The 24,524-nt window shown below is 43.8% G+C and overlaps 1 protein-coding gene across 1 annotated transcript; it reads left to right on the forward strand.

Annotated features, from left to right (window-relative positions):
• The first annotated feature begins 5,168 nt into the window (after positions 1 to 5,168).
• LRRC38 (leucine rich repeat containing 38) lies at positions 5,169 to 20,245 on the forward strand. Its single transcript, XM_041476699.1, has 3 exons — positions 5,169 to 5,359; positions 5,640 to 6,408; positions 19,992 to 20,245. The coding sequence occupies exons 2-3, from the start codon at positions 5,661 to 5,663 to the stop codon at positions 20,243 to 20,245; spliced, it is 1,002 nt and encodes a 333-aa protein (XP_041332633.1). The 5' UTR covers positions 5,169 to 5,359; positions 5,640 to 5,660.
• The last annotated feature ends 4,279 nt before the right edge of the window (positions 20,246 to 24,524 follow it).

The following is a 24,524-nucleotide window of genomic DNA, read 5'->3' on the forward strand; positions in this document are numbered from 1 at the left end:
GGATTAAGGGTTGTGGTGTCTTGAGACACTGAGAATTTGCTCAAACTTCTTTCTCTCTTCAGCTTCACTGGAAGGTGAGGGGTTGAAAAAGGTGCAGGTTGAAACAAGCTTCAGATATGAACATTGTGTTCAGCTCCAGCTGCTGCTTTAAAGCCTCTGACTTTCATAATTTTTCCTCAAGAAATCCTGTGTTAGATTTCTTACATAATTTTTATTATAGAAACCCTTGAGCTTTTAGAAAATCTTGGACCTCTGATCTCCATGAGGTTTTTCAGATCTTGATAGACCCACTGGTAAATCTGACCAAATAAATACAATCTCAAAGGTCTTTTCCAACTGAGAAAATGCTGTAATTCTGTGATTTGAGGGGAATCCTGATACCACCTATCATTTAATTGCATACATCAGTAGCAGTGGATAAACATGAGCAGATCTCTGTCAGTATTTCAGGAGGACTTTTAATTGCCTTTAATTTGCTTAAAGCTCTGGTAGTTCTAGACCAGTTCATAAACTATCTAGAGGGCAAGCAAGCTACACTGCAGCAGCAGCTGGGTACAAACTCATTCCTGAGGGAAAAAGGAAATATAATTCACACCCTTCCATCTTTGTGACTGCGTTTAGTGACTGTAAATGCTTTGCAGTGGGGGAGTGCCCACATGTCTGTGTGAGACATGTCTGGGGCAGATGGTGGAAGCCTTTTGATGGGTTTAGGCTGGTCTCATTTGGCTGCTGAACTGCAGTGTCTGAAGTTTTCAAATTCAATCATTGCTGCTGCCACGCTGATGAATTTTGATGCAATTTCCCTCCCAGGGCACAGCAGAGCAGCAGCAGCAGAGAAGGACTGGGCAGGTGTAACACAAAGCTTCAGCTCACAGTTTCTATCATCCCATAAATGTTAAGACTTTTGCTTTTTTAGTCCTTTTTTAGATATAAGATCAGAGTAAAAACTGCCCAGAGGTATCCCTTGGCTGCATTCATAAAACTGCCCAGTTAGAGCAGGGAAAATTTTTCCCAAGAGAAAAAAAAAAAAAAAAAAAAACCAAACAAAACAACACTAAAGCCAAAATGGTAAAGACCTGAATAAAGATGGGATTTCTGTTCAGAGGTGCTGCTTAGCACTTGGTTTCAGTGCTTGCTGAATTGATTAACATTAGCATTGGTCACTCAGGCTCCAGCAGTGGTGCCCAGGGCTCCTTTGCTGTCTGATGATGAAAATCCCTCTGCCATCATTCTGTGCACCTGGTACTGCAGCCTGGCTGTGACATGTGCCTTAACTCAATGAAGCATAAGCCTGGAATAATAACTTCCTTCATGGAAAAACATGCTCAATTAGCTGCTCAAAAATGTGCATGAGGATGGGCAGTTTTCAGTGCAAGTCTCTTGTAAGGATTTACTGGCTGAGACCCGAATCCTTCACGTGTGTCTGCACAGTCATTGCTCTTTCTTTTTGACTGCTTTTCTTAAATTATTTGGGGAAGTTTTGAGCACTTTTAAGGGGAGTGCTGGAAGATGGAAACCCTGTCAGGAGCAAATGTTTTTCCTCTTAGTTTCTTTCAGTACTGCGAGCACACTGAGGATCCAGGATCAGTGTGCCTTGTCACTGCCTTTATTGTCAAGGTTTCTCCTGGTAGTATCCTGAATAAAAAATTAAAGAATAGAAATCCATGTCACTGTTTTTAGTCCAAAGCCTGCCTACTGTTGTGGTTATCCAGCTCCAGCTACTGGGAGGTGTGGAGAGACCTTGGTTTCCCTTCTTTCTTCTCCACAGAGGGATTCAAAACAAAATCCTCTACAGTTAGAACTGGAACTAGAATTGTTATCCTGATTTACAAGCACGTTTCTCAAAACCATTCTGTCCCTTTAGGGGAGCCTGGAAGAATCACAGATAAATCAGCTGATAGTCAAAACCTCATCAGTGTGGGATCCCACCTTTGTGGAAGAAGAGTATTTGTGGTTTTTGTTGGGCATCAATTCCCAGTTGGGAAGTTTGTCCTTTTCCGAACCTTTATGAACTAAAATGTAGTATGGAAGTACGAAGGAAGGTGGAAAAGCTGTGGGCCTTTTCTTGGGAGCACTGAAGAAGCACAGATTACAAAAACCCTTTATTTCTGAGACTGCTCACTGGTGCAATTGTGTGTTTTACCACAGAGTCAGCTGAAGTCCATAAGAACACCCCCTGATTTATGTCTTTAACTTTTGATTGGGGTTTCTTTAACAGGAAGAGGAAGAAGGGAACCTGAGAGACAGGCAAACTGTAGAAATATGGTAAAACTTGTAAAAAAATGGTAAAACTTGTTAATAGCCCACAGAGGGGAGCAGAGCAGCTGTGGCTGCCCAGTATCCGAGGGCACAAGAGGGTGCTGTGCACTCAGCACATCACAGCCCAGCCCCAGGTTACTGACACTGATGCAAATAAACCATTTTTAAAAGCAAAGCTTTAATATTTTTAGGTAGCAAGCTTTGCTTTCCTCCTGCTAGTCGAAACTGCGCAAAACGTTTGGCAAGTGAATGAAGCTTCAAAGAGTCAAAAGAATTTCTGTGCTGTGGAGGGAAACAGCTGAGAAACAGAAATGAGCAGAAGCTGAAAGGACAAAATTAAACAGGAAATGTTGTACAGAGAAAGATGGGTCAGGAAGAAAGTCTCTGAAATCAAGGACAGCATAGAAAGGCATCAGCCCGTGGCAGGGACAGCAGCAGATCAGAGCTGTCACACACTGCCAAGGAAACTCTGCTCCCCTGGCTGCTGTGGGAGCAGGGCTGATGCTTCAAAACTATGGGATCCCTATCCCAAAATATCCAGAGCCTGACACCTCCTGCCAAGCCCTTCCTGAGGTCTCAGCCAGGAGAGCTCCACAGCTCTGTGCAGAAAGGCTGGGAGGGAGGGCTTGGACCCAGGGGTGGCAGGGAGGGGTCACTGTGGTACTTTATGGAAATCCTTTGCCAGGATTTTTCTCCTGAGAATCCTCAGAAAAGAAATGTAAACAATAATTATCTGATTGCTTTGGAATGTGGTCTGGAGGTTGTTTACCAACAGGTGCATCTGTGATTAGTTCCATGTGAATTATTTTAACTTAATGACCAATCCCTGTCCAGCTGTGTCAGACTCTGGTCGATCACAGGTTTTTATTATTCATTCATTTCCTAGCCTTCTGATGTATTCTTTTCATAAATAATAATATAATATAATATAATATAATATAATATAATATCCTTCCAAGACATATGGAGTCAGATTCATCTCTTCCCTCATCCTGGGACCTGCAAACTCATCGACAGTAAGGGATCCAGGTGAGCAGCTGAGCAAAAGGAAGGGCTGTTCTGTTCAGAAAGGAGTGGTGGTTTTAGCAAGGGCTGGTAGAATTCTTAGGGAAGCTGAGTCCTTTTCCACCCCTGTCACTAGCATGTTCTTGGAACTTTCACAAATTATGCCTTATTGTCTTTAGTCTCCCATCTGTGAAGGCTGAGGCATCTTGGAAATGAAAATGTCACATCCTGATTCTGTGCACTTGATAGAAAAAGGGGGGTCTGCAGAGGAGGAGCCACAGAGACCCTTAAATCCTGTGAATAAATATCTGCTCTTAATAGAGAGCAGAATCTGTCCATATGAAACTGCATTGCTAAAGACATCAAATCAGTTCTGCTTTCATGTGTTAGAAATACCTTTATCTCTGACTTGAAGCCTTAGTTAAATTAGGGAAAGAAAACCAGTAGATTGCAGCAGGAGCAATTGTTTGCAAGATACAGCCCTAGGAATTTAAAAAGCATCAGTTCTGCAGGAGAAATACCATTTGCAGTTACTTGGTGATGCCAGTTCAATGAATCCTGACCCCAAGAGTTATTTTGCATATTTGGGTTTTTCTAATCAGAGGTAGCCTGTCAAACTCCACTTCCTCTGTAATTTAAGGTAAATACTTTAAATAATCACCTCAGGAATTTATTTGGGTTTTACCCTGGTGGTTTATAGAGGCAGCTGTGCCCATTTCTTTCTGGGTGGTGTTTTCAAAGTAATTTAAGAGATGAAAGGCACCTGGAGCAGGATATGTCTTTCTGGGAGGGACCTAGAGGCTGTTTCAAGGTGGTTTAGCTGAAAGACCTATGAATTAGAAACAAGGTGGGCTGCAAAATGTGAGAGAGGTGCTCTGAAGGCATAAACCTTGGCATGTTCATTTCCCAGAGCAGTGCAGGGAAATGCTGAGGTTGGAAGGGACCTCTGGAAATCAACTTGTCCAGTGCCCTGCTCAAGCAGAGTCAGAGCAGGTCTGCCCAGAGCTGTCCCCAGCTGGGTTTTGTGGTGAAATTCAACCTGTGTGGGAAGCCTCACAGTAAGAGAAGTGTTTCCTTGTGTTCAGATGGTTTTCAATCTGTGCCCATTTCATCTTTTTTCTGTCAGTGGTGCTGCTGAGAACAGTGTGGCTCCCTCTTTGTTCCCTCCCAGCTGCTCGGTGCTTCTAGGTATGCACTAAAGGAGAGGTGAGGGATGCTGCTCTCACTGTTTCAGTTCAGGCACAGGGATCCTGGAGGAAAGGCTGTCTGAGAAGGAAATTTTTGTCCCCTATTCTGGATGAAAAACACCCTGAATCCAGTTATAAAATATGACCTTAAATTGAAATTTCTGGTCTGTCTTTGACCTAAGAATTAGCTTGCCAAAGATGTTTGACTTTATGCTCTCCACATCAGGATGCACCCACCCAAATACCATCAGTCTCTAGCAAAATCTTCCATCCTGGCACACAGATGTGACCCCAGCTCTCCAGACTCTGCTTGCACACCCTGCATAAAGAGGAGGGATGGAGTTAAAAGTTAAGTGTGTAGCTGGCTGAGGACTTGCCTTTGTGGGTGTGGGTTTGAGGATGTCAGGAAAACACAGATGCCTTGTTGCAAAATCACTTCTGCTGTCCCACAGGACAGGCAGATTGACTGTCAAATATTTCAACCCCCTGAAAATGAAGAAAACCAGTTCCATTTTAACCAGCTAAAGATTTGATCCACATTTTGCACTTTCATGTGGCCCAACAGACATTACTGGTGCTGTAGTAGAAAGTAGTTTTTTTGGGTCATTAAACAGGAAGGAAAAGCCCCTCACTTTGGAGACCATATTCCTTGTTGCTGCTGTAGGTTATTCTTCTTGGTTAAAAGATACTGAGTCATATTTGGATAATGTGAGCAGCCTTGCTCTAACAGCTGAGGAATCCAGAAACAGCACAAAGCAGAGCTCCATGTCTTTGGGCTGCCCCCCTTCTGCTCCCTGTTTTACAAATAAAAGGGAAACCTGTCCTCAGCAGACATCCAGGACACTGCCTGACCCTCACTTGTATTTCCATGTTGGGCATCCTGATGGAGGCTCCTGCTGAGGAGCACAGTAAGTGATCTCATCGGGGATTTTCACCTGAAGGGCTTTTTAAGCAGAAGCTGTTGCTGTCAGAGTCACAGGATCAGGTGTGATTTCCCCTTTGCTGGAATAGACAGCAAATATTCAAACAGGCTCTGGGCTTTTTTTAGCTCACAAAAGCAAGGGAGTCCTTTGAAAGATCCTCCGTGTGCCCAATCATCGCTTTCCTCACCCTGTGCAGCATCACAATATTCTGACAGTGTAAATCCTCACATTTGCCTCCCTCCCTCCCTCCTCCCTCCCCCTCCAGCCTGCTGCTATCGGATCTGTGATGATATGTGATCTCCTGGATACAATCAGGCACACACACAAGTACCAGGCACTCCTGCTCAGCCGAGCAAAATGTCTTTCTCCTGAAGTGGTGCTCATCACAGCCTCCAGATCCTTGACGATGTTGCCATGCTTTCCTTCCTGCCTCCTGCCTTTTGCTGGCTTTGCCTGCCTGCTTTTCCTGCCTGGGGGTCATCTTTGCCCTGCTGTTTGTAGCTGTATGGACTACCACACCATAGACTGCCGGGATCAAGGACTCCCAAGTGTTCCCAATCCCTTCCCATTGGATGTACGGAAACTTCTTATAGCTGATAACAACATTCAGGCAATACCAGCTGACTTCTTTATATTTTATGGAGATCTAGTCTATTTGGACTTCAGGAATAACTCCCTCACCTCTTTAGAAGAGGGCACTTTTAGCAGTTCTACCAAACTGGTGTATTTAGACTTAAGCTACAACAATTTAACGCAGCTCGATGCTGGGATATTCAAATCAGCAGAGAAACTGATAAAACTGAGCCTTGGAAACAACAACCTGGTGGACGTGGACGAGGCTGCTTTTGAGAACCTGGACCAGCTCCAAGTGTTAGAATTGAATGACAATAACTTACAGAGCCTGAACGTGGCAGCCCTGGAAGCGCTGCCCTCCCTGCGGACCATCCGCCTGGAGGGCAACCCCTGGGTGTGTGACTGTGACTTTGCCAACCTCTTCAGCTGGATCCAGGACAATGCATCCAAGCTCCAGAAAGGTAAAGCTCAGTGCAGTGTGTGTGTCTGTGTGTGCCCGGGAGGGCAGGATGCTTCCTGCTCCCATTGTCCGTGTGCCTGCAGTTTGTCAGGCTGTAATTGCATGCTTTCAACAAACCAGCCCCTTAAATTCATGTTGGCTTCTTTGAGCAGCAGGTCCTCCTCCCACTTAAGAAATAAAATTTAAAAATTAAGCCCTAATAATTTTGATTTATAGACTAAACTTGCCTAGGCAGTGAAAGAGCCTTTTCAAATTCATTCAGCCCAGAGCTGGTTCTCTTCCAGACTTCATTTTCTCTCTGGTAAATATATTTTCTACAATAAGCCCTTTGAGCAGCTAAATATTCTGTGCCAGCTCCTTAGGAAAACTGTTTTTCCTCTCATTTTACTGATCAGTTATGCAGCTGCTACAAAAGGGTTAAATCCCCATTTTATGCAACTGTGATCATCAACCCCTTCCTGGAAGTATTTAGTTGTGATGCTCTGTGTTTGAAACACTTCAGCATCTCAATTTGGGCTCTATTCATTAAAAAAGCACTGCTTCCAATATGAGAAATAAATTGAAGTGGCTTTAGAACCCCTCAAAATGCAAGATATATAATCCTGGTATTTGAGCCAGTCATTTTTAGAAAGGCACAGGGGGGAAAAATAAAAGTGTTAAGACTGGCATGTCTAGGGAATCCAGACTCTTACTCCACATGTCCCACCAGACCCCAAAGCCTCTCTTAATCCAGCTTTAGCAGGAGATCATCTCACAGTTCGTGTCTCCCAACAAGCACCAGGGCACAAACTCCTGCCACTGAGCAGCACCAGCTGCTCCCAAAGGCAGAGCAGGGAAGGAGCAGGGAAACTTTGGGAGGGCCCCAGAGGGGACACTTTCCACCATCCCAGGTTGCTCCAAGCCCCATCCAGCCTGGCCTTGGACACTTCCAGGGATCCAGGGGCAGCCACAGCTTCTCTGGGTACCCTGTGCCAGGGCCTGCCCGCCCTCCCAGGGAAGGATTTATTCCTCATATCCCATCTGACCCTGCTCCCTGTCAGTTTGAAGCTGTTCTCCTGTGTCCTGGCACTCCAGGCTCAGACTCTGCAGTCAGTTATTCAGGTTCTTCCCATGCTTGTGACCTTGGGTAGCATCTTTCTAGTGCACTCATCTACGTTGCCATGAATATTCCTAGCTGTAGGTCAGCTGTTTTAAGGAAGAAGTGATTTGAGGAAAAAAAGTTGGGGTTTTTTTCCTCTTTGTGTCAGTGAAACTTTGATCTGGATTCTTTCTAAACCAAACCTATTATCCCACCTTTCCTCATGGTTTAGCTTAAGTTTGCTCAATTTGAATCAAGTATTTGCCTGTCTCTAATGTTAACCTGAGTTCACACAGCAGTTCACTTTCTCCAGGCTTCCACTGAACTTCCAGGCTGTTCCCCTTGATCCTGACTGAGATCCTGATCTGTCCAGTTTGAGTCTGTCCTACCTCTTTCTCTGCTGCCCCCTCAGTGTTTTAAAGTGTCTGAACTTTTATCTGGGCATCTCAAGGGAGTGAGCTTTCCCAGAGCACCCCCAGTTTCCCAGTCTCCCCATCCCAGAGATGCTTTCCCACAGCTTTTCCCCTCATCCATAGCTGTGTTTTGGCCAAATGGCTGAGAAATTACTAGTTTATCCAGATCTTCCAAACTTTAACTGAGACTTGATTTGGGAAGGCAAAGCGGCAAATATTCAAGTGGTTGATTTGGTCAGAGCTGTCCTGCAAGGATGTGGGTTTGTGCCTGGAGTGAGCACCCTGCTCTCTTTGCACCCAGCCATGCCAGGGAGAGATGTGCAAGGATGCAGAAAAGCATCTTGTGAGCTGCTGCCACAAAACCACTCACTGTCTCCTTTAATAAAGCCCCAAAACATTCTTCACAAAGGTGACTGCAAGACTAACCCCAAAAAGGAAAGACTGCCTCAATGACTTTTTGAAATACATGGCCACAGTTGCATGCCTTGCACAACAACTTTTGGAAAGCCAGAGTTAAATCATTAGAATTTTGATTTGATAGCATTTTACACCCCGTTTTCAGTTTTTAATGATGTCACAACATGATTCCCATTAGGAACTGATTAAATTAGCATTGCTTGTCTGCTTGTACTTATCCAAGACCACGCTTGTCTGGCCTTTCCTGGGAACAGTGGGAAGGGCAACGCAATAAACCCTGAGCATTCAGACTCCCTGGCTGCTCCTGAGAGTTCTCTGAGGCTGGGATGAAGGATTCTTGCAGCAGGAGAAGTAGGGCAGCAGGATTTCTGTCTGGAAATACAGGAGGAAAGACAGGGATGCATTTCCAGGGCCCAAGAAAAGATCTTGGCTGCTTCTGCTTTGGAATTCTGCAGCAGCTCAAGAGTTTGTGTTGCACTGGGAGAAGGACATTTGCAGACAGATTTGGGCTCTAGGCATTCCTTTAGGTTCCTCATCTTGAATTGTGAAAAATGCCAATCACTTGTTTTTTAAAATTTTAAAAGTTTAATAGTAATGAAATGGTTATAAAAAGAGTAATATAATTAGAGTAATAAAAAAATAGGACAATTAGTACTAGGACAATATGAGTCAATAAAAACAAAGAGTTAGGGACAGTCCAGCTACCTCTTTGTGGACAAAATAAGCCCAAAAAAGGACCCACGTTAAGAGAGGATTAACCCTTAAAAACAACAGCCTGTTGCATATTCATACAGCTCACCCATGATGCATAAACTCTATTTAAAGAAAGGATTCTGTCTGGTCAGTGTCAGCTTCTTCCTCTGAATCCTGATGGCGTCTTCAGGGCTGAGTGAGGCAGGAAGAAGTTAGTTTCTTCTGATAAGGGACCAATAAATTCTCTTTCTCTAAAAGATTTAGGTGTCCTGTGGCTGCTATCTGGTGTGAGTACCTCATTCCTTTCTTTAAAAAAAATATCCCACCTACATAGTTCCTGCTTTAACTACAAAAGTTCCATTTTAACTACAAAACCACATTTCCCATACTACTAAAATGTTAATACAGCACTACTACTCAGTACAACACAACACATACAGTAAATACCTGTGCAGACCCATATGATCTGCACTTTTCCCAGAATGACACCTGAAGGAGGAGGATGTGCCTGCCTGAGGAAGTCCCTGAGCAGCTGAACCATCACCAAGGCCAGGCACTGCTCCACCTCCCAGGCAGGGAGCTCAGCAGCCCCAGCTGCCCTTGGCTTCCACGAGAGAAACACCAAGCTGCTTTAAAAAGGACACTTTTGTCTCTGTGAACTGAAATCTGGATAATTGATCCTGAAGCTCTGTCCCTCTGTAATTAAGGCTTCTGGAGGACTCAGTGACAGGAACAAAAGCTGTGCTTCAACTCATTAGTTTTGCAGGAGGCTCCATTTTCCTGCTGGCACAGTACCAGGAATAGCTTGTAAAGTTCTGACTTCTGCTGACCTGCCTGCCCAGCTGGAAAAGGCTGCAAAGGCTCTGCCCAGCTGAGCTGCCTCTGCTCGTCCAACCTGTTGCTTGACACAAACAGCTAGGGTTTCAATAATTTTACAGATTTCAGCATTTATTCATCTAGCCTAAATTTTAAATAAATTCTATTAAATTTAAATAAATTATATATAAAGATATATAATATATATTATATATATAATAAATATATGATAAAATATCCACGCCCCACGGGTGCCAGCGGGCTGCTAAATTTAATTAAAATGCCTTAACTGGCATTAGGTGAACACCTTCCCCAGATTATACCCTCATCCTGGCAAATTTGCATGCAGACCTATTAAAAAACAGCACTAAAATTTTGTGATTAAAGCTAGCACTTTAAAACAGCGAACATATTTTTTTTACCATAAAGAGATATTAAATCCAGCATTTTCTTCATGCTGCAAAACAAAACTACAATTTTCCCCTCTGATTTGGTTAGTAATTGATTAAAAACTAATTAGTGAGCATAGTACAAAGAAGGCAAAGGAACTGTGAAGAGCAGTGGAATGGTGATGAGTGGAAAAAATAGAAAAGTTCTTTTCCCTGGAGAAGACAAAGTGCTTGCTGTTGGTCACAGTGGTTAAGTACAACACTTATGAAGATTTTCTGTAGAAGGATTGTACAGGCATATGGCATATGGTGGAAATAGTACATATTGAAGCCTTCAGATCAGCAGGAGAATGGATATTAAGAATTTGGGATTTTTTTAATTTAATTTTTTTTTTTAAATAGAGGAGTTGCTGTAAGATCTTTATCCCTACAAAGACAAGTATGAAAACTTTCATAGAATGTTTTACTCCATGGGGCCATGAAAACTCATAGAAAAAAAAATACCTTGAAAGAACAAATGCCTAAGTTGGTCTACAAAAATACACTCAGCAACTTCTCCTATTGGCCAGGCTTTCTTCTGCTTTCAGAGCTTGTTGTTCATCACATTTATCTTGGCTAAAATTGCACTTTTCTTTATTTCCTCATCTTTAACCTAGTCCTTTCAGTGATGCTGTTTGAAACTCAGGGCTCAGCCAGCACAAGTGTCACTGGTGCAAATGACAGAACAGAGGGTTATGAACCTTCCATTTCAGAGTTTAAACACAAAGGGCTTTGATGGAATAAATTTTTGCTGAAACTTCTTGTTTAAAATTAGTGCAAAAGACATTTCTTGAATCCCTCTGAGGATCCCATCAGGATAAGGGACTGGATTCAGATAAATGCCTGTAGCAAAGCAATACAAGTAATCTGCAGTGGCCACATTGAGGGGCTTTGTTGACATTCCTGTTGCTGATTTTTATTTTCTGTGAACATGCTTTGGGCAGCTGGGCCTGTGACCTTGTTTGCTAATGACTAATGCATGTTTAACATACTTTTAATTAGCACTTAAGTATTCCTTGGAGTGTGACTGTAATGTCTCCTTTCTGTCATCTTGCCCTCATTTTGCTTTTTACTTCCTTTTTTCCCCTTATGTTTGGGAAGTTGTATACAGTTTCTGGGATTAATTAATTTATTTGTTTAGTTATTTAAGTTCCCCACTACCCATTGCAGGAATTAAAAATTTTGCTGCTCTCTATAAAAACAGTATTAGAAAGACTTCTAGCAGAGGTTTAGACTGAGCATTTTTATGGGTAGCCTTTGCACATTTGTATTTCCAGGAAGATTTGAAAAACTTGTTCAGAAGTGGCCAGAGACAGAATTCCAAATAGATTTGTGATGTGATAAATGAAATAGATGTTCTGAGTGTCTGAAATTGAAGTAGGCACAGTTGAGGTGAGGTCTGGTGCTCAGGGCTCATTGGATCAACTGTTGCTCCATTTTGGAAAGCTGTGGGTGGGGGCTGCACAATTCTGAGATATTCCAAGAGGGTTTCAGTGTCAGTACTGACACAGAAGCTGTTTAGCTACCTGAAAGGCTTCTGTAGTTTTCAAGAGGTCTTTGGAATGGATGGAGAAGTAAATTCTGGTGAAGTGGCAAATTTCCAGACAAAGCAAAAGAACAGGGGAGAAGGATGGCAGGGAGAGTAGGCAGGAAAAAAAACCAAGAGCACGTGACAGTGAGGCTGTAAGCAGGAAATTCAGACTGAATTCAGTCCTAAAAAGAGATTCAGAGATGAATAATAAAATATAATCCTTGAGGCTGGAAAGGACCCCTAAGGGCATCGGGTCCCAGCTGTGCCCGATGCCCACCTTGTCCCCAGCCCAGTGAGTGCCACCCCCAGCCCGTCCTTGGGCACCTCCAGGGATGGGCACTCCAGACCTCCCTGGGCAGTTCCAAGGCCTGAGCACCCTTTCCATGGGGAAATTCCTGCTGTGCCCACCCTGAGCCTGCCCTGGCCCAGCCTGAGGCCGTTCCCTCTGCTCCTGTGCCTGTTCCCTGGAGCACAGCCCGACCCCCGGCTGTCCCCTCCTGTCAGGAGCTGTGCAGAGCCACAAGGGCCCCCTGAACCTCCTTTTCTCCAGGCTGAGCCCCTTCCCAGCTCCCTCAGCTGCCCCTCACAGGAGTTACCCTCCAGACCCTTCTAGACCCAGGAGAAAGGAATGATTTTTCTGAGCTTTTCAGACATGCCGTGCCATGAGGTTACCATCTCTTGCTTCTTGGCTCCTTCTGTGATCCCATTCCAATCTGAGATCTGTTGCATAACTTATTCTATAAATTAAACAACCTCTCATTTCACTAATCCAGTCTTTTAATGAGTTTACAGAAAATACTAAATATTTTCTTCAAAACAAAACACCATAATGACACGAGAGGACAGGTTTTGTTTAACACTTCAACCAACAGCCAGCGAGGAAACTGAGAGTTTTACAAGTCCTCTTGGCTTACCAGTCTTTATTAGCACTTATTTGCTCATCTGCTGTGGAGAGAAGGCTCCTTAACTCCATGTACCAATATAGAACCTGAGTGAGCTGCAGCTAGGAAGGACAGGCTGTTCTGTCCATCGCAACCATCAGCTCTCCCCCAGGATCATGCACATGCTCCCACACCACCAGGACAGAACAGAAGATCTGTGTGTCTGGAAAGGAATTCAAAGCCCTAAGACATTTCACACATTCAGCAGCTTTTATCCTGCTCAAGCAGAAACGCCTCACAGAAATTATATTCCTTAACAAGCACATCAAATCTGTTTCTATATATACATATATAAATATATAATTTGATCTCCCAGACATTTTCAGTAAAATGATCTGACTGCCACTGGCTTTTCACTCTATTTCTTCCATCCTAAGGTTATTTGGAGTGCTTCCATCTTTCACAGATTTGAAGAAGTGAGGACAGCACTTGCAGATGTGAACACCTGATGTTGAACTTCGTGTTTAGACATTGAGAAAAACTGCTAAGCACCCTCCAAAGCTGTTCTGCAAATCTTTAGGGCACTTGGCCATAAAAGTTTTATTTAGGGACCTAAATCTAGGCTTCAAGTTTTTTAAGCTTTACTGTTCTGATGGCTCAAGGCTATTTCCAATGAAATCCCATCTCACTTCAGAGGCAATGCTTCTCTCATTGCTTATTAATACATCTAATACATTTGTGACAGTGTTTAAGGCAAACCATAGCTGGGAGCAAAATACCACACAAGAAACAACATGCCACATTTAAACATTTCAAATCTGTGTCAGCTGCATTCAGCAACACGAGGGAGCAGCTAAATCCCACCCAAAAGGGCAAATGCCAATTTTACTCTAAAATAAAAAGCCTATTGTATTGCTGTCATATTTACTGCATCCATAGTAGTGAACATGTGTGCATGCAGCTCATTCAAACATTTATGGTTTCAGATATTTCTGTGGATGTATTTCCATAAATCCCAGTGCATGTCCCGGCGTGCCTTTGCATTATCTCATCCTGCTGTCCATTTGCTGAATGGCAGAAAAAATCTTTGTCCTGGTACCTGCTTTTTGTGAACTCTAAAAGACCCCAAAAGAATTGAGGCTTATTCTTTTTTTTTTCTTTTATTTTTTTAACACAGCATCCAAAATTACAGCTGGGCAATCTCTGTCTGCTAACAGACAGACCATAACATTGAAATGATAATGAATTCCAGAAGTTCTCCAGTCAAAAATATACTTAGCATAGGGATTAGAAATAAGCAGAGACAGAAAGACACAAGGAGTCCTTCAAAACAGGGTCAAGTGGACCTGGAGAAAGTGATGCCCTTGATGTCTTTAGCTGGAGGAGTATGAGCCAAAACTCCCAGTGCAGCAGTCAATACATCCAGGGAAAAGCCCTGGCCCAGCCAGGAGCAGGAGTGTCAGTGCTCTCCATGGTTAAAAACTCCTGAGCACAGGAACCTGGGGTTGGATCATGGCTGCAAAGTCCAGCAGGGTTCAGCTGAAGCCCCTCTGGGGTTTTGTGGGGGTTTGAGATGGTGAGATCAATCCAGTTTTAGCTTTGGGGAATTACAGCATTGTTTGTCTCCTTTCAGTAATTTACAAGGAAATTATTTATTATTTGCATGCAGACTGGTTTTGGGCTGCTTCCACTTTCTGGGAGGTTCAGTTATACAGGGAAAGATTTCAGCCTGGGCATGGTCCTGAACAGAAAAGTGTTTTTTAGGATCTAGCAGCAGCCTAAATGCCTGTGACTTATTGGCAGGGTTTAAGTGCTGGACTTGGTGGAGTTGTACTCCTCTAATGTAAGGTGTTCAAAGTCACCTTGTTCTGACACCTATTTGGGAATTTCATTGAAATAACTCTGCCTGGAACCCTCCTGCATCACTTCTTTATGAACACACTTTTTTTTTTCCTTCTTTTTAAAAACCCACCTCTCCTTTTAACATTGGGGTTCTGGAATTCCAGCATATTCACACTTGCCATGATACTTAGACAATCTGTTCCTCAGGGCACATACCTGTATTTCCATCCTTATTTTCCCAGAGTTGAGGCAAGCCTGTGTAGAATCCAGCACCTGTGCCTTGCCTGGCACCTCAAAGCAATCAGCAGCAGGGCAATGCATCTGCTCCTTTTGATGAGATGGCAGAAGGATGCAGGGTGTGTGACATTGTCCTTGGGACAGCTGGAGTCATTACAGATAATGGGATGGCCCTGACCAAAATAACACAAGCTGTGTATTTATAGCACACTCACACTTGTTATTTCATTTACAGTTTTGTTTGGGATGAAGAAGCAACTCCTTGAATATGATGTGGGAGCAATGAGGTGGATATATATAACTGTCATCAAAGGCTCTCTTGCTGCAGCCAAGCACTAAATACCAAGCTGCTTTGAGATGCCCTTTACAAGAATCCTGGCTGGTCTTTTAAAAGAATAAATTCTACAGAATAAATAATTTTTTTTTAAAAATACAGGAAACCCCCACAAACAAACCATAAAATTTAATACCATTGAAGTAAAAATGTGAGAAAGCAGAGCTCTGAGGTTAAATGGCACCTCCTGTCCTTTAGAGGTTGTGTGTGGGGACAGGGATTTGATTGAGCCAGTCTAGATGCAACAGAGCCACACAAAGGAAAAACCTACACCCCATAATTCATACTGGTCACCTTCTAGAAACCATTCTGTAGCTCACTGTTCATGCAGAGGGTGTTTAATGCCCTGGAAGCACTTCCTGCCCCAGGAAAGAACAAAGATGGATCTATTGCTGGCACCGATGGAACAGGACACATGGGGCACAGAGCATCAGGACTCCTATGTCACAAGAACAACCCACTTGTAAATAATGCAAAGCCAGGGCTGTGTCTGTGGAAGGAAGCAGATGAAATGGGTTTGTCCATTTCTCATCTTCAGCAGGTGTGTTTTCTGCAAGTGATGGTATTTTCAGGTGAGGAGTTGGAAGCTCTGGTGCAACAACCACTGCATCAGCTTTGGAAGGAGAAATTCCTTGTGCCACCAGAGACAGAACTGCTGCTCTTACTGTTGACTGTTCCAAATGAACAGTCTGTTCCAAACTCTCTTTGGAGTCCAAAGAAAAGCTTCTGTTTGGCTGCGCTGGGTTTTTCAGCAGTGTCACGACTCAGTGAAGAGAAACACCCACCCAACAGGACTGCCCAGCATTCCCTTCCCTCAGTCACTGCCCTGTGCTTCCACCCAGCCCTGCAGTCTGCCCTGGCTGCTCAGCACAGCTTTGGGAGGCTGCCTGTGTGTGGAGAGCAGAGCTCAGCTCTCTCCTGTCGTTTGGAAGAGGTGGTGCACACACGGTGTGGCCGAAGCTCCCCAGTGAGCCCCCTGCCCTGGCCCCCGGTCTGTGCTGCTGTATTTCATCTGCTGGCATCTGTAACTCCAATAACTAACAATTCTCTAAAAACTCGAGGCCGCAGAAGCCTGTTGGGCTGCCACAGAACAAAGCAAGCAGCAAATTCCCATCTTATCTCTTTGGTTTGAGAACATGACCTAGATTCCAGTACCCATGGCTACATGGAAAGGAGCATCTTTATTTCTCCTTATTGTATAATGAGTCTCAAAATCCTCACAGTACACTGATTCTCATACCAAGATATATCCTCTAAGTGCCTTGGTGTGCTGCAGATCCTTTGCTGTTTGCATTCTGTGTGTTGTGATGCAAAGTGAAAGCATCAGGGAAAGAGGAATAGAGCTCACAGTGCAGAGGGTCAGCTCTGATCCATGGCAGAGCTGCTGCTGGGAATGGAGTGAGATCCTTTCCATGTCTGGGATCCTGGCAAATGTTACCATGGCAAGTTTTCTCTCAAGCCAAGGGCTGCAGTATGTAGAACTGCTCTGGACAAGAGTTTTCTTTTGGAGTCTTCTTTGCTCTCTTTATTTTTTAATATGTTCTTTTTTTACTTCCTCCCTTATCCAGATCTGATATTCCATCCCATCACTCCAGCACAGAAATATTATAAATGCTGCCAGTTGAGAACTTCTGTTTCAGCTGGACTGAAATTTTAAAATGCAGAGTTTCTTATGGTCACCTGTGCCCTTTTTCTTTTGAGGAGCTTGACTCAGATGCTCTGAAAACAGCAGTTCTCAGGAGGTCTCAACATGTGTGAGACTGATTTCTTTTATAGAAACACAGTTGTACAAGAAATCCTTGTTTGTTCTTGTGCTTGGTACAAGTGAAATGGAATTTGTGTAGGTGCTGTATTCACTTGGTGCAGGTTTTCCTGCCAAAATGCTGCAGTGATCTTTTCATATTAGCAAGGAATTTCCTCTTCAAATGAATTTGCAGTATGTTGCACTCATGCAACTGCTTTGATTACTGTCAGGATTATATTTATTTACTGGAAAAAAAATCTTAGCTTTTTAAAATCTGATTTAAAAGACACAGGTAATGAAATTCCAGCCTATAGCTTCTCACTCATTTCTCATGGTTTTGAATAGGGAAGGATATTCATCTGTCCCCCGTTTTGTTGACTCTGATTAATGCCTAGAGCTGCTACTTCCAAGTCTTACTGAGATGAAAATAGGATTTGGTGGCCAGTTCTCAGTTGTTTCAGTAGGAAGGTTTGTAGGGGGAGGCTGGAGAGGGTTTGTAGCTCCTTGGTCTCTGTGTGCTCAGGTGCTCCAGGGTATCAGCTCATGCAGAAAACATGAACTTTGCAAGGTCAGTCTTGTATTTGTGGGGTTCCCAGATGAAGAAAGGAATGATGAATGTGACTCTATGTTCTTAGAAGGCTAATTTATATATTTTATGATTTATATTATATTAAAGAATACTATACTAAACTATACTAAACTATAGTAAAGAAAGGATACAGACAGAAGGCTAAAAGATACAATAAAAAACTCGTGACTCTTTTTCCAGAGTCCAACACAGCTTGGCCCTGATTGGCCAATAAGTCAAAAACAATTCACATGAAATCAATGAAACAATCACCTGTTGGTAAACAATGTCCAAACCATATCCCAAAGGAGCAAAACACAGGAGAAGCAAATGAGATAATATTGTTTTCCTTTTTCTCTGAGGCGTCTCAGCTTCCCAGGAGAATCCTGGGCAAAGGGATTTCTCAGAAAATATGATGGTGACAGGTCAGAATTCCAGAAGTCTCAGAGGATGTTTGAAACCATGCAGCTGCTTTCTCTTCCAGGTCAGTTCCAATGACTGGAGTTTCACAGATCTCAGAGCAAGTTGTGCACTGTAAAGGCAGGGCAACCCTGACGTCTGGGAGAAATGATGCATCTGACTCCATGGACATCAGAAGGCTAATTAATTACTTTATTATACTATATTATTCTATACTATATTACACTACATCTAAACTGAATGTGCACAAGCACCCAACTCATCCCCACTGCACAGCATCTCCTGACTGTCAGCTGACAGTCCCGACACACACACCTGGATCCAACGGGTCAGTGAATCAAAACACCCACACCCAAAGCCAATTATCAATTCCCTTCAGCTAAACAATCTTCCACGATGCATTCTACTTGTCCACGACAAGAGGAGCAGCAATTGAGATAAGAGTTGTTTTTTCTTTCTGTAAGGTTCAGAGAATACAAATCCCAGAAATATCCTTGGTGTGAAAAACGCCAATCACTTGTTTTTGAAATTTTAAAAGTTTAATAGTAGTAATATAATCAGAATAATAAAGTTTGAACAATTGAGATTAGGACAATACTTGGGAAATTGTGCCTTGCTTTTCTCTGTGAGAGAAATGTGGCCACAGTTGTGTTTGCTCCCCATCTGCTGTGCACGGGCAGTGCACGCCGGGCTGAGGAACACCAAAATCAAATCAGCGTGGATTTGGGCAGCAGTGTGCCTGCTGAGCCTTGGCCAGGCTGGCTGCTGGCACTGCTGGGCAGCTCTCAGGACATTCCCAGTCAGAGCAGCAGGAGAAAGAGGGAAATAAAATAAATGGAGGAAAGCCACAGGACTTTAGGCAAACATGACAGATACAGGATGGCTTTTAGGGATGAAAATTTAATACAATCGTCATTACAAGGTCAAGTAGATCAGGGTGATAATTGGTTCCACGGTGGAATCAACTAAAACTCCTCAAATCAGCACAACAGCTGGGCTGGGCTGGATCCAGACTATCAGGGGAGCCTGGGTTTAACAGTGAAACTTCACATGCCACACTTGCCCAGCCACAGGAAAGCTGTGATTCACAAATGCAGAGGGAACCTTATCGTCACCATTCCTTGTTTAAAGCGACATCATGGTTCTGTGCAGGCCTGTGGGATGGAAATGCCATGTTCTCTGTGTGCATGCAGCAAGGCAGAGCCCAAACCAGAGAGAACCCCCCGGGATCATCAGCAGAGAGGAAGTGGATCAAGAAACTCAGCAGCAGATCTCGTGCCATTAACACGCAATTCTTGCATTTCCCCTTTACATCCATGCACACAATTCTTGCATTTCCCCTTTACATCCATGCACACGCTTCTTGCATTTCCCCTTCACACTCATGTCCTTAATAGTGAGACAAAAGCTGCCTTGCCAGCAGCTCTACAGACTTTATTCAGTTCAGTATGGGCTCCACTCTAGCCCTGCAAATCCCTCTCCTGATGTTCCCCCGTGAAGAGGGAGCTGGGCACATGCAGTGAACTGTGTGCTTTTACCATCCAGGATCCAGCTGTATTCTCACCCCTTCTTCAATCTGGGGGTTTTTGCTTGCACTACAAAGAACCCAGCTCTTGGCATTCTCCAGTAATGCAGGGAGGAACAATATCTGTCAGTCTGCATGGCCTCAGGGCAGCCAGAGAGAAAAGAGGAAGCAGGTCACAGACAAACAAGCATCCATTAAATCCAAACTCTTGTTTGACCAGAAAAAAAACAACCAACTCTAGTTTGGAACTACATGGAAAAAGTAATGTAGAAGGGTGTAGAAGGAGCTTCAGTATCCCTCTTACCCTGTTTTGGAGTCAGAGTTTGTTTTCAGATGGAGCAGCTGGGAATTGCTTTCAGGTCTGCAGGTTTAGATGTATCCAGGGTTCAACATTCACTTTTTTAATTCCTCCAAATCATGGTTCTTGATCACACCTGATCCCTGGAAGGCTGCAGATGAAATAATTTAATTTCCAGGAGCTGCTCAAAGGGGCTATGTAATGGCTTTTGGATAGTGACAGGTTTTGTTCCATTTTTCCCTGAATATTGTACAATTTTGTAAACCTGGAATTAAAAAAGCCATTCAATCTCTGACCCAGAACAACAGAAGAATTCATCAGCATTCTGCTGATTTGTTTCCCTTTGCCCTTCCTTGCAGGTCTCCATGAAATCCAGTGTTCCCTGCCCGTGGAGAACAGGAGGATCTTTCTGAACGAGTTATCTGAGGTCAGCTTCAGTGAATGCAAATTCAGTTTGTCATTGACAGACCTTTTTATCATCATCTTCTCTGGAGTGGCCGTGTCCATCGCTGCAATTCTCTCCAGCTTCTTCCTGGCCACCCTGGTGCACTGCTTCCAAAGGTGTGCTCCCAGCAAGGACGACGATGAGGATGAAGATGACTCTGAGGACTGAGCTCAGTGGAAATCCTTACCTTTCCTGGGTTTATCAGTTACCAGATCATCAGCCAAAGTCTATGGGTGAAAAAAAAGTAGAGTGAAAGCTTTAAACATGAGCTCACAATGTGTAAGGATCTCTTCTAGCCACTGCTGGTCACAGGCAGGAATGGCAGAGCTGGGGCTGTCACCCCTTCTTGCACTCGTACCCTGCTGCAATCACACCGGGTTGATTTCCGTGGTCCTTAACCAAACACTGCATTTAAGCTTGAAGATCAAAGGAAAAGGGGGAAAAGCCAAAAAAAAAAAAAAAGTTCCAATGTTTTAAAAGATGAGTTTCCAGACAGTCCTGCTGAAATGCAGATTTTCATAAGTGCTTGAAGCTTGTTCTAGATACACTTTGAAAATGACTGGATGAATGGACCTATTTCAGGTTGAAAATACAGAAGCAATTCAAAATAGTATCCTTCCTAGATCTAAGTACTGGGAGATTCTATTAAAACTCACACAAAATGCAATTAAAATGAATCCTAGAATTGTACAAAGCATGAGAGGAAGGTTGGCATTTTCCCCCTACAAAGTTCTCCAGAAACATTCATCCTCCATTTAATGACAGCAATTGCAGGCACCATTCAGCAAAAAAAAAATAAAGTGAATATGATTCTGGATCTGAGTCATCCACTGCAGATGCCTGGCACTTCTTTGGTCATGGCACAAATACTAAATTTAACATCCTTTTGCAATTTTAGATGCAGTGAAGTAAAGGATTTCCCTCCCTGTAGTGCTCAGCACCAGTAACTGTTGCAGCATCCAGTCCATTTAGCTATTTTAAAGCACTAAGGGCTATATTCTGCTCCTGGTTATACTGGAATAACCCAAATGAGATGAACACCATGATCCAAATTGGCAACTGTATAAACAAAAGTGAAATCTGGCCCAACATATTTCTGACTGTATTATAGTCAAAACTTGAGCTCTTCTATATGATGGTAGATATTTTTGTTAAAATTTAAAAAGACATTTATTACAAGAGATTTTTGGAATAGTGCTGGACAGCTTTTTAGGATAAGTATATTTTTAAAATATTTGAAATGGAAATATTTTTTTAAAGCTCTGTGTATTTAAATTATCTAGAGAAGCTGTGAGGGCTTAAAGTAATGAACAACATAGTAATAAGCAAGCTAAGGACTGTATGCTATTATAAAGTAATTAGAGCTGATAAAAAGTAGCATTTGTTTAACTACTGTAAATGCTATTATTTCTTTTGAAAAGCACTCTTTGTTCAAAATACTGCCTTGCTCAGTAGGAGGGAGTCACCCTGAGTGGTTGGGGTGACAGAGTCCAGCCTTCCATCAGCACTCCTGGGGATCCCAGCCAGCAGGGATCAGCTGGAAAACCTTCAGTGAACCACACTCTGTCCGTGCCTCAGCTCCAGGACCTGCAGCGTGACCACCACGCCAGCTCGGATCCCTCTGAAGAGATTTGGGGCTGCAGGGGCAGAGCTGTGCCCCGGGCTGTCCTGGGGAATCTGACCTGTCTGACTGTCCTGGGATCTGCCCTGTCCAGCTGTCCTGGGGAATCTGACCTGTCTGACTGTCCTAGGATCTGCCCTGTCCATCTGTCCTGGGGTCTGCCCTGTCCAGCTGTCCTGGGATCTGCCCTGTCCGAGTGTCCTAGGATCTGCCCTGTCCAGCTGTCCTGGGGAATCTGACCTGTCTGACTGTCCTAGGATCTGCCCTGTCCATCTGTCCTGGGGATCTGCCCTGTCCGACTGTCCTGGGGAATCTGCCCTGTCCAGCTGTCCTGGGGAATCTGCCCTGTCTGACTGTCCTAGGATCTGCCCTGTCCAGCTGTCCTGGGGTCTGCCCTGTCCGTCTGTCCTGGGGGCAGTGGGGCTGCCCTGGCAGCTCTGCAGTTGCTCCCTTGGTTGACAGGGCTCGCTCTGGCTGTGCCCCACGCTGAGGTCACAGCCAGGAGGAAAGAGTTTCAGCTTATTCAATGCACTCACTGCTTCCATGGTTAGGGTTATTACTTCTGAAAACACACTGAGACAGAATTAAGCAGGAGAGTGAGAGGTTATTCTGTATCAATACTGTCTTATTCTAATACAATTCCTTCAAGAAAAATGGAATTACATGATTCTCACTGTGTAGTGCCATAATTATTAACAACACAAATATATTTATAATTTCAACCTGGGTTTTGATGTTTATTTGTATGTGGGAATGAAAAAGGACAAAAACCGTGTTTGATTCACCTTTTCTAAGGGAGGTTTTGTGGGGTGGTTGGAAACACATGTTGCCAGTGCAGTTCCTCAACCACCTACCTTTCCCACAAATACGGATCTGTTACCAACAGTTTTATATTTAGAGCCGTGCAAATTGTTCAGTCATGGAACAGGAAACTGGGTCACACTTATTATGGGCTCAAAACTCACAACCCGTTAGCAAAATGATTTGTCCTACTAAACTTCCCAGGAGTGGATGTTTCAGCAAACATCTGTCCTGCCCTTGGCAATGAATCCATGGCTTTGTGTCGCCAGCCTGGAAGGCTCAGTAATTTTGCAGAGGTCACGTCTCAAACTCAGCTGTTTTGACTGGGCTCTGCTCTCACTTGCAGATTCACCCTACTGCGGTGAAAATGTACATTTGTTTATAGTTTGTAGCTTTTTGTGGAACCCAACACAAAGCCCTGCAAGCTCTGGTTCTGTTTGGGATGTAGCACCCCGCGAGCAGCGCGGAGCACACCAAGCTGACACCCACACAACGCAGCACAAGCTGGAGAGCAGGGCTTGGCAAAGCTTTATTTGGGAAGCTGCTATTCTGGATACTCCATCACACCAAAGTGATTTTGCAGCGTCGGGTTTTTTTCTGGATCAGAAACTTTAATGATATTTTTAAATTCTGTTTTTCCCTATAAGTAATGTACATTTCAGAACTATTGAACACCTCCAGTTAGTAATATTGATTCATTGTAAGCACTAGAGTTGCCAACTATTAATATTGATTTTGCATCATTCTAATTGCTAGTAAGTGAGACAGAATTTGGATTTAGTTCTAAGTGGGATTTTTCTAATTTTACAGAATCTTGAGAGCAAAACACTCTCCTGTTGGAATATTGCCAGAACTAGTGATCACCATAATGATCACCTGCAAAACCCTGAAAGCCAGTTTCATCATCAATAGAGACTGGCCTGAGGGCTGTACTGGACTTGCAGTTTTAGCTCCACAAAGGTGTAACACAAAGCTAACCCCTATTGTGTTTGCAGGGTGCCCTGGTGAAGGAAGGAATGATGAATCTGGCCCCACGTTCCTGAGATCTGCCCTGTCCGACTGTCCTGGGGAATCTGCCCCATCCAGCTCTCCCTGGGATCAGTCCTGTCTGTCTGCCCTGTCTGTCTGTCCTGGGATCTGCCCTCTCCAGTTGTCCTGGGGGCTGTCCTGGATATCTGCCCTGTCTGTCTGTCCTGGGATCTGCCCTCTCTCACTGTCCTGTCCAGCTGTCCTGGGGGCTGTCCCTGGGGTCTGTGTGTCTCGACACAGCTTGGCCCTGACTGGCCAAAGAGTGAAAACAACTCACACCAGAATGCAGTGAAACAATCACCTGTGGGTGAACAATCTCCAAACACATTCCACACGAGCACAACACAGGAGAAGCAAATGAGATAAGAATTGTTTTCCTTTTCTCTGAGGCCTCTGAGCTTCCCAGGAAGAAAATGCTGGGCGAAGGGATTATTTCAGAGAATGTGAATGCCACAAATCCCCTCTCCAGGTTTTGGGGAGTGTTCCTGTGCAGGGATATTTCTGTGGTTGGGATGTGATGAGCCTGCACTCCCTGCTCAGGCTGCAGTGACCCACATTAGGATCAGAGGAGTTACAGTGGTGCCAAGTGAGAGCTGAATTTAGCTTCCCTTCACTCCAGCAGCACTGCCTGTAGGTGATTAGAAATGTACTGTGCAAAGTTCTTCATTTACAATTTCCCTTCTAAAATAGCTTCACTTTCATGGTGCTCTCTCTCACTGTCAGAACCAAGCAGACATTTTACCTGCTTCAAGGGGAAGGAAAGGCACTCTGCATGACCCAAATAAAGCGTTGCAGGCTCCAGGAGCCAGGAAGCAGCTGCCACGTTGCCTGCAGATATGTCTCCTTGATGAAATGCTCGAGCTTGGTGAGTGTGAGGATCCAAAACCTGTGCAAAAAAGCAAACCTGCATGATGTCATTGAGACAGTCTGACTTTTAGAAGTGCGCACACGGGTTTTAAAAAGCCCTAATCCACAAAATATTAAAATAAAGATCGC

The sequence above is a fragment of the Pyrgilauda ruficollis genome, unplaced genomic scaffold (assembly GCF_017590135.1).
Source record: "Pyrgilauda ruficollis isolate IOZ18807 unplaced genomic scaffold, ASM1759013v1 scaffold39, whole genome shotgun sequence".
NCBI classification, from domain to species: Eukaryota; Metazoa; Chordata; class Aves; order Passeriformes; family Passeridae; genus Pyrgilauda; species Pyrgilauda ruficollis.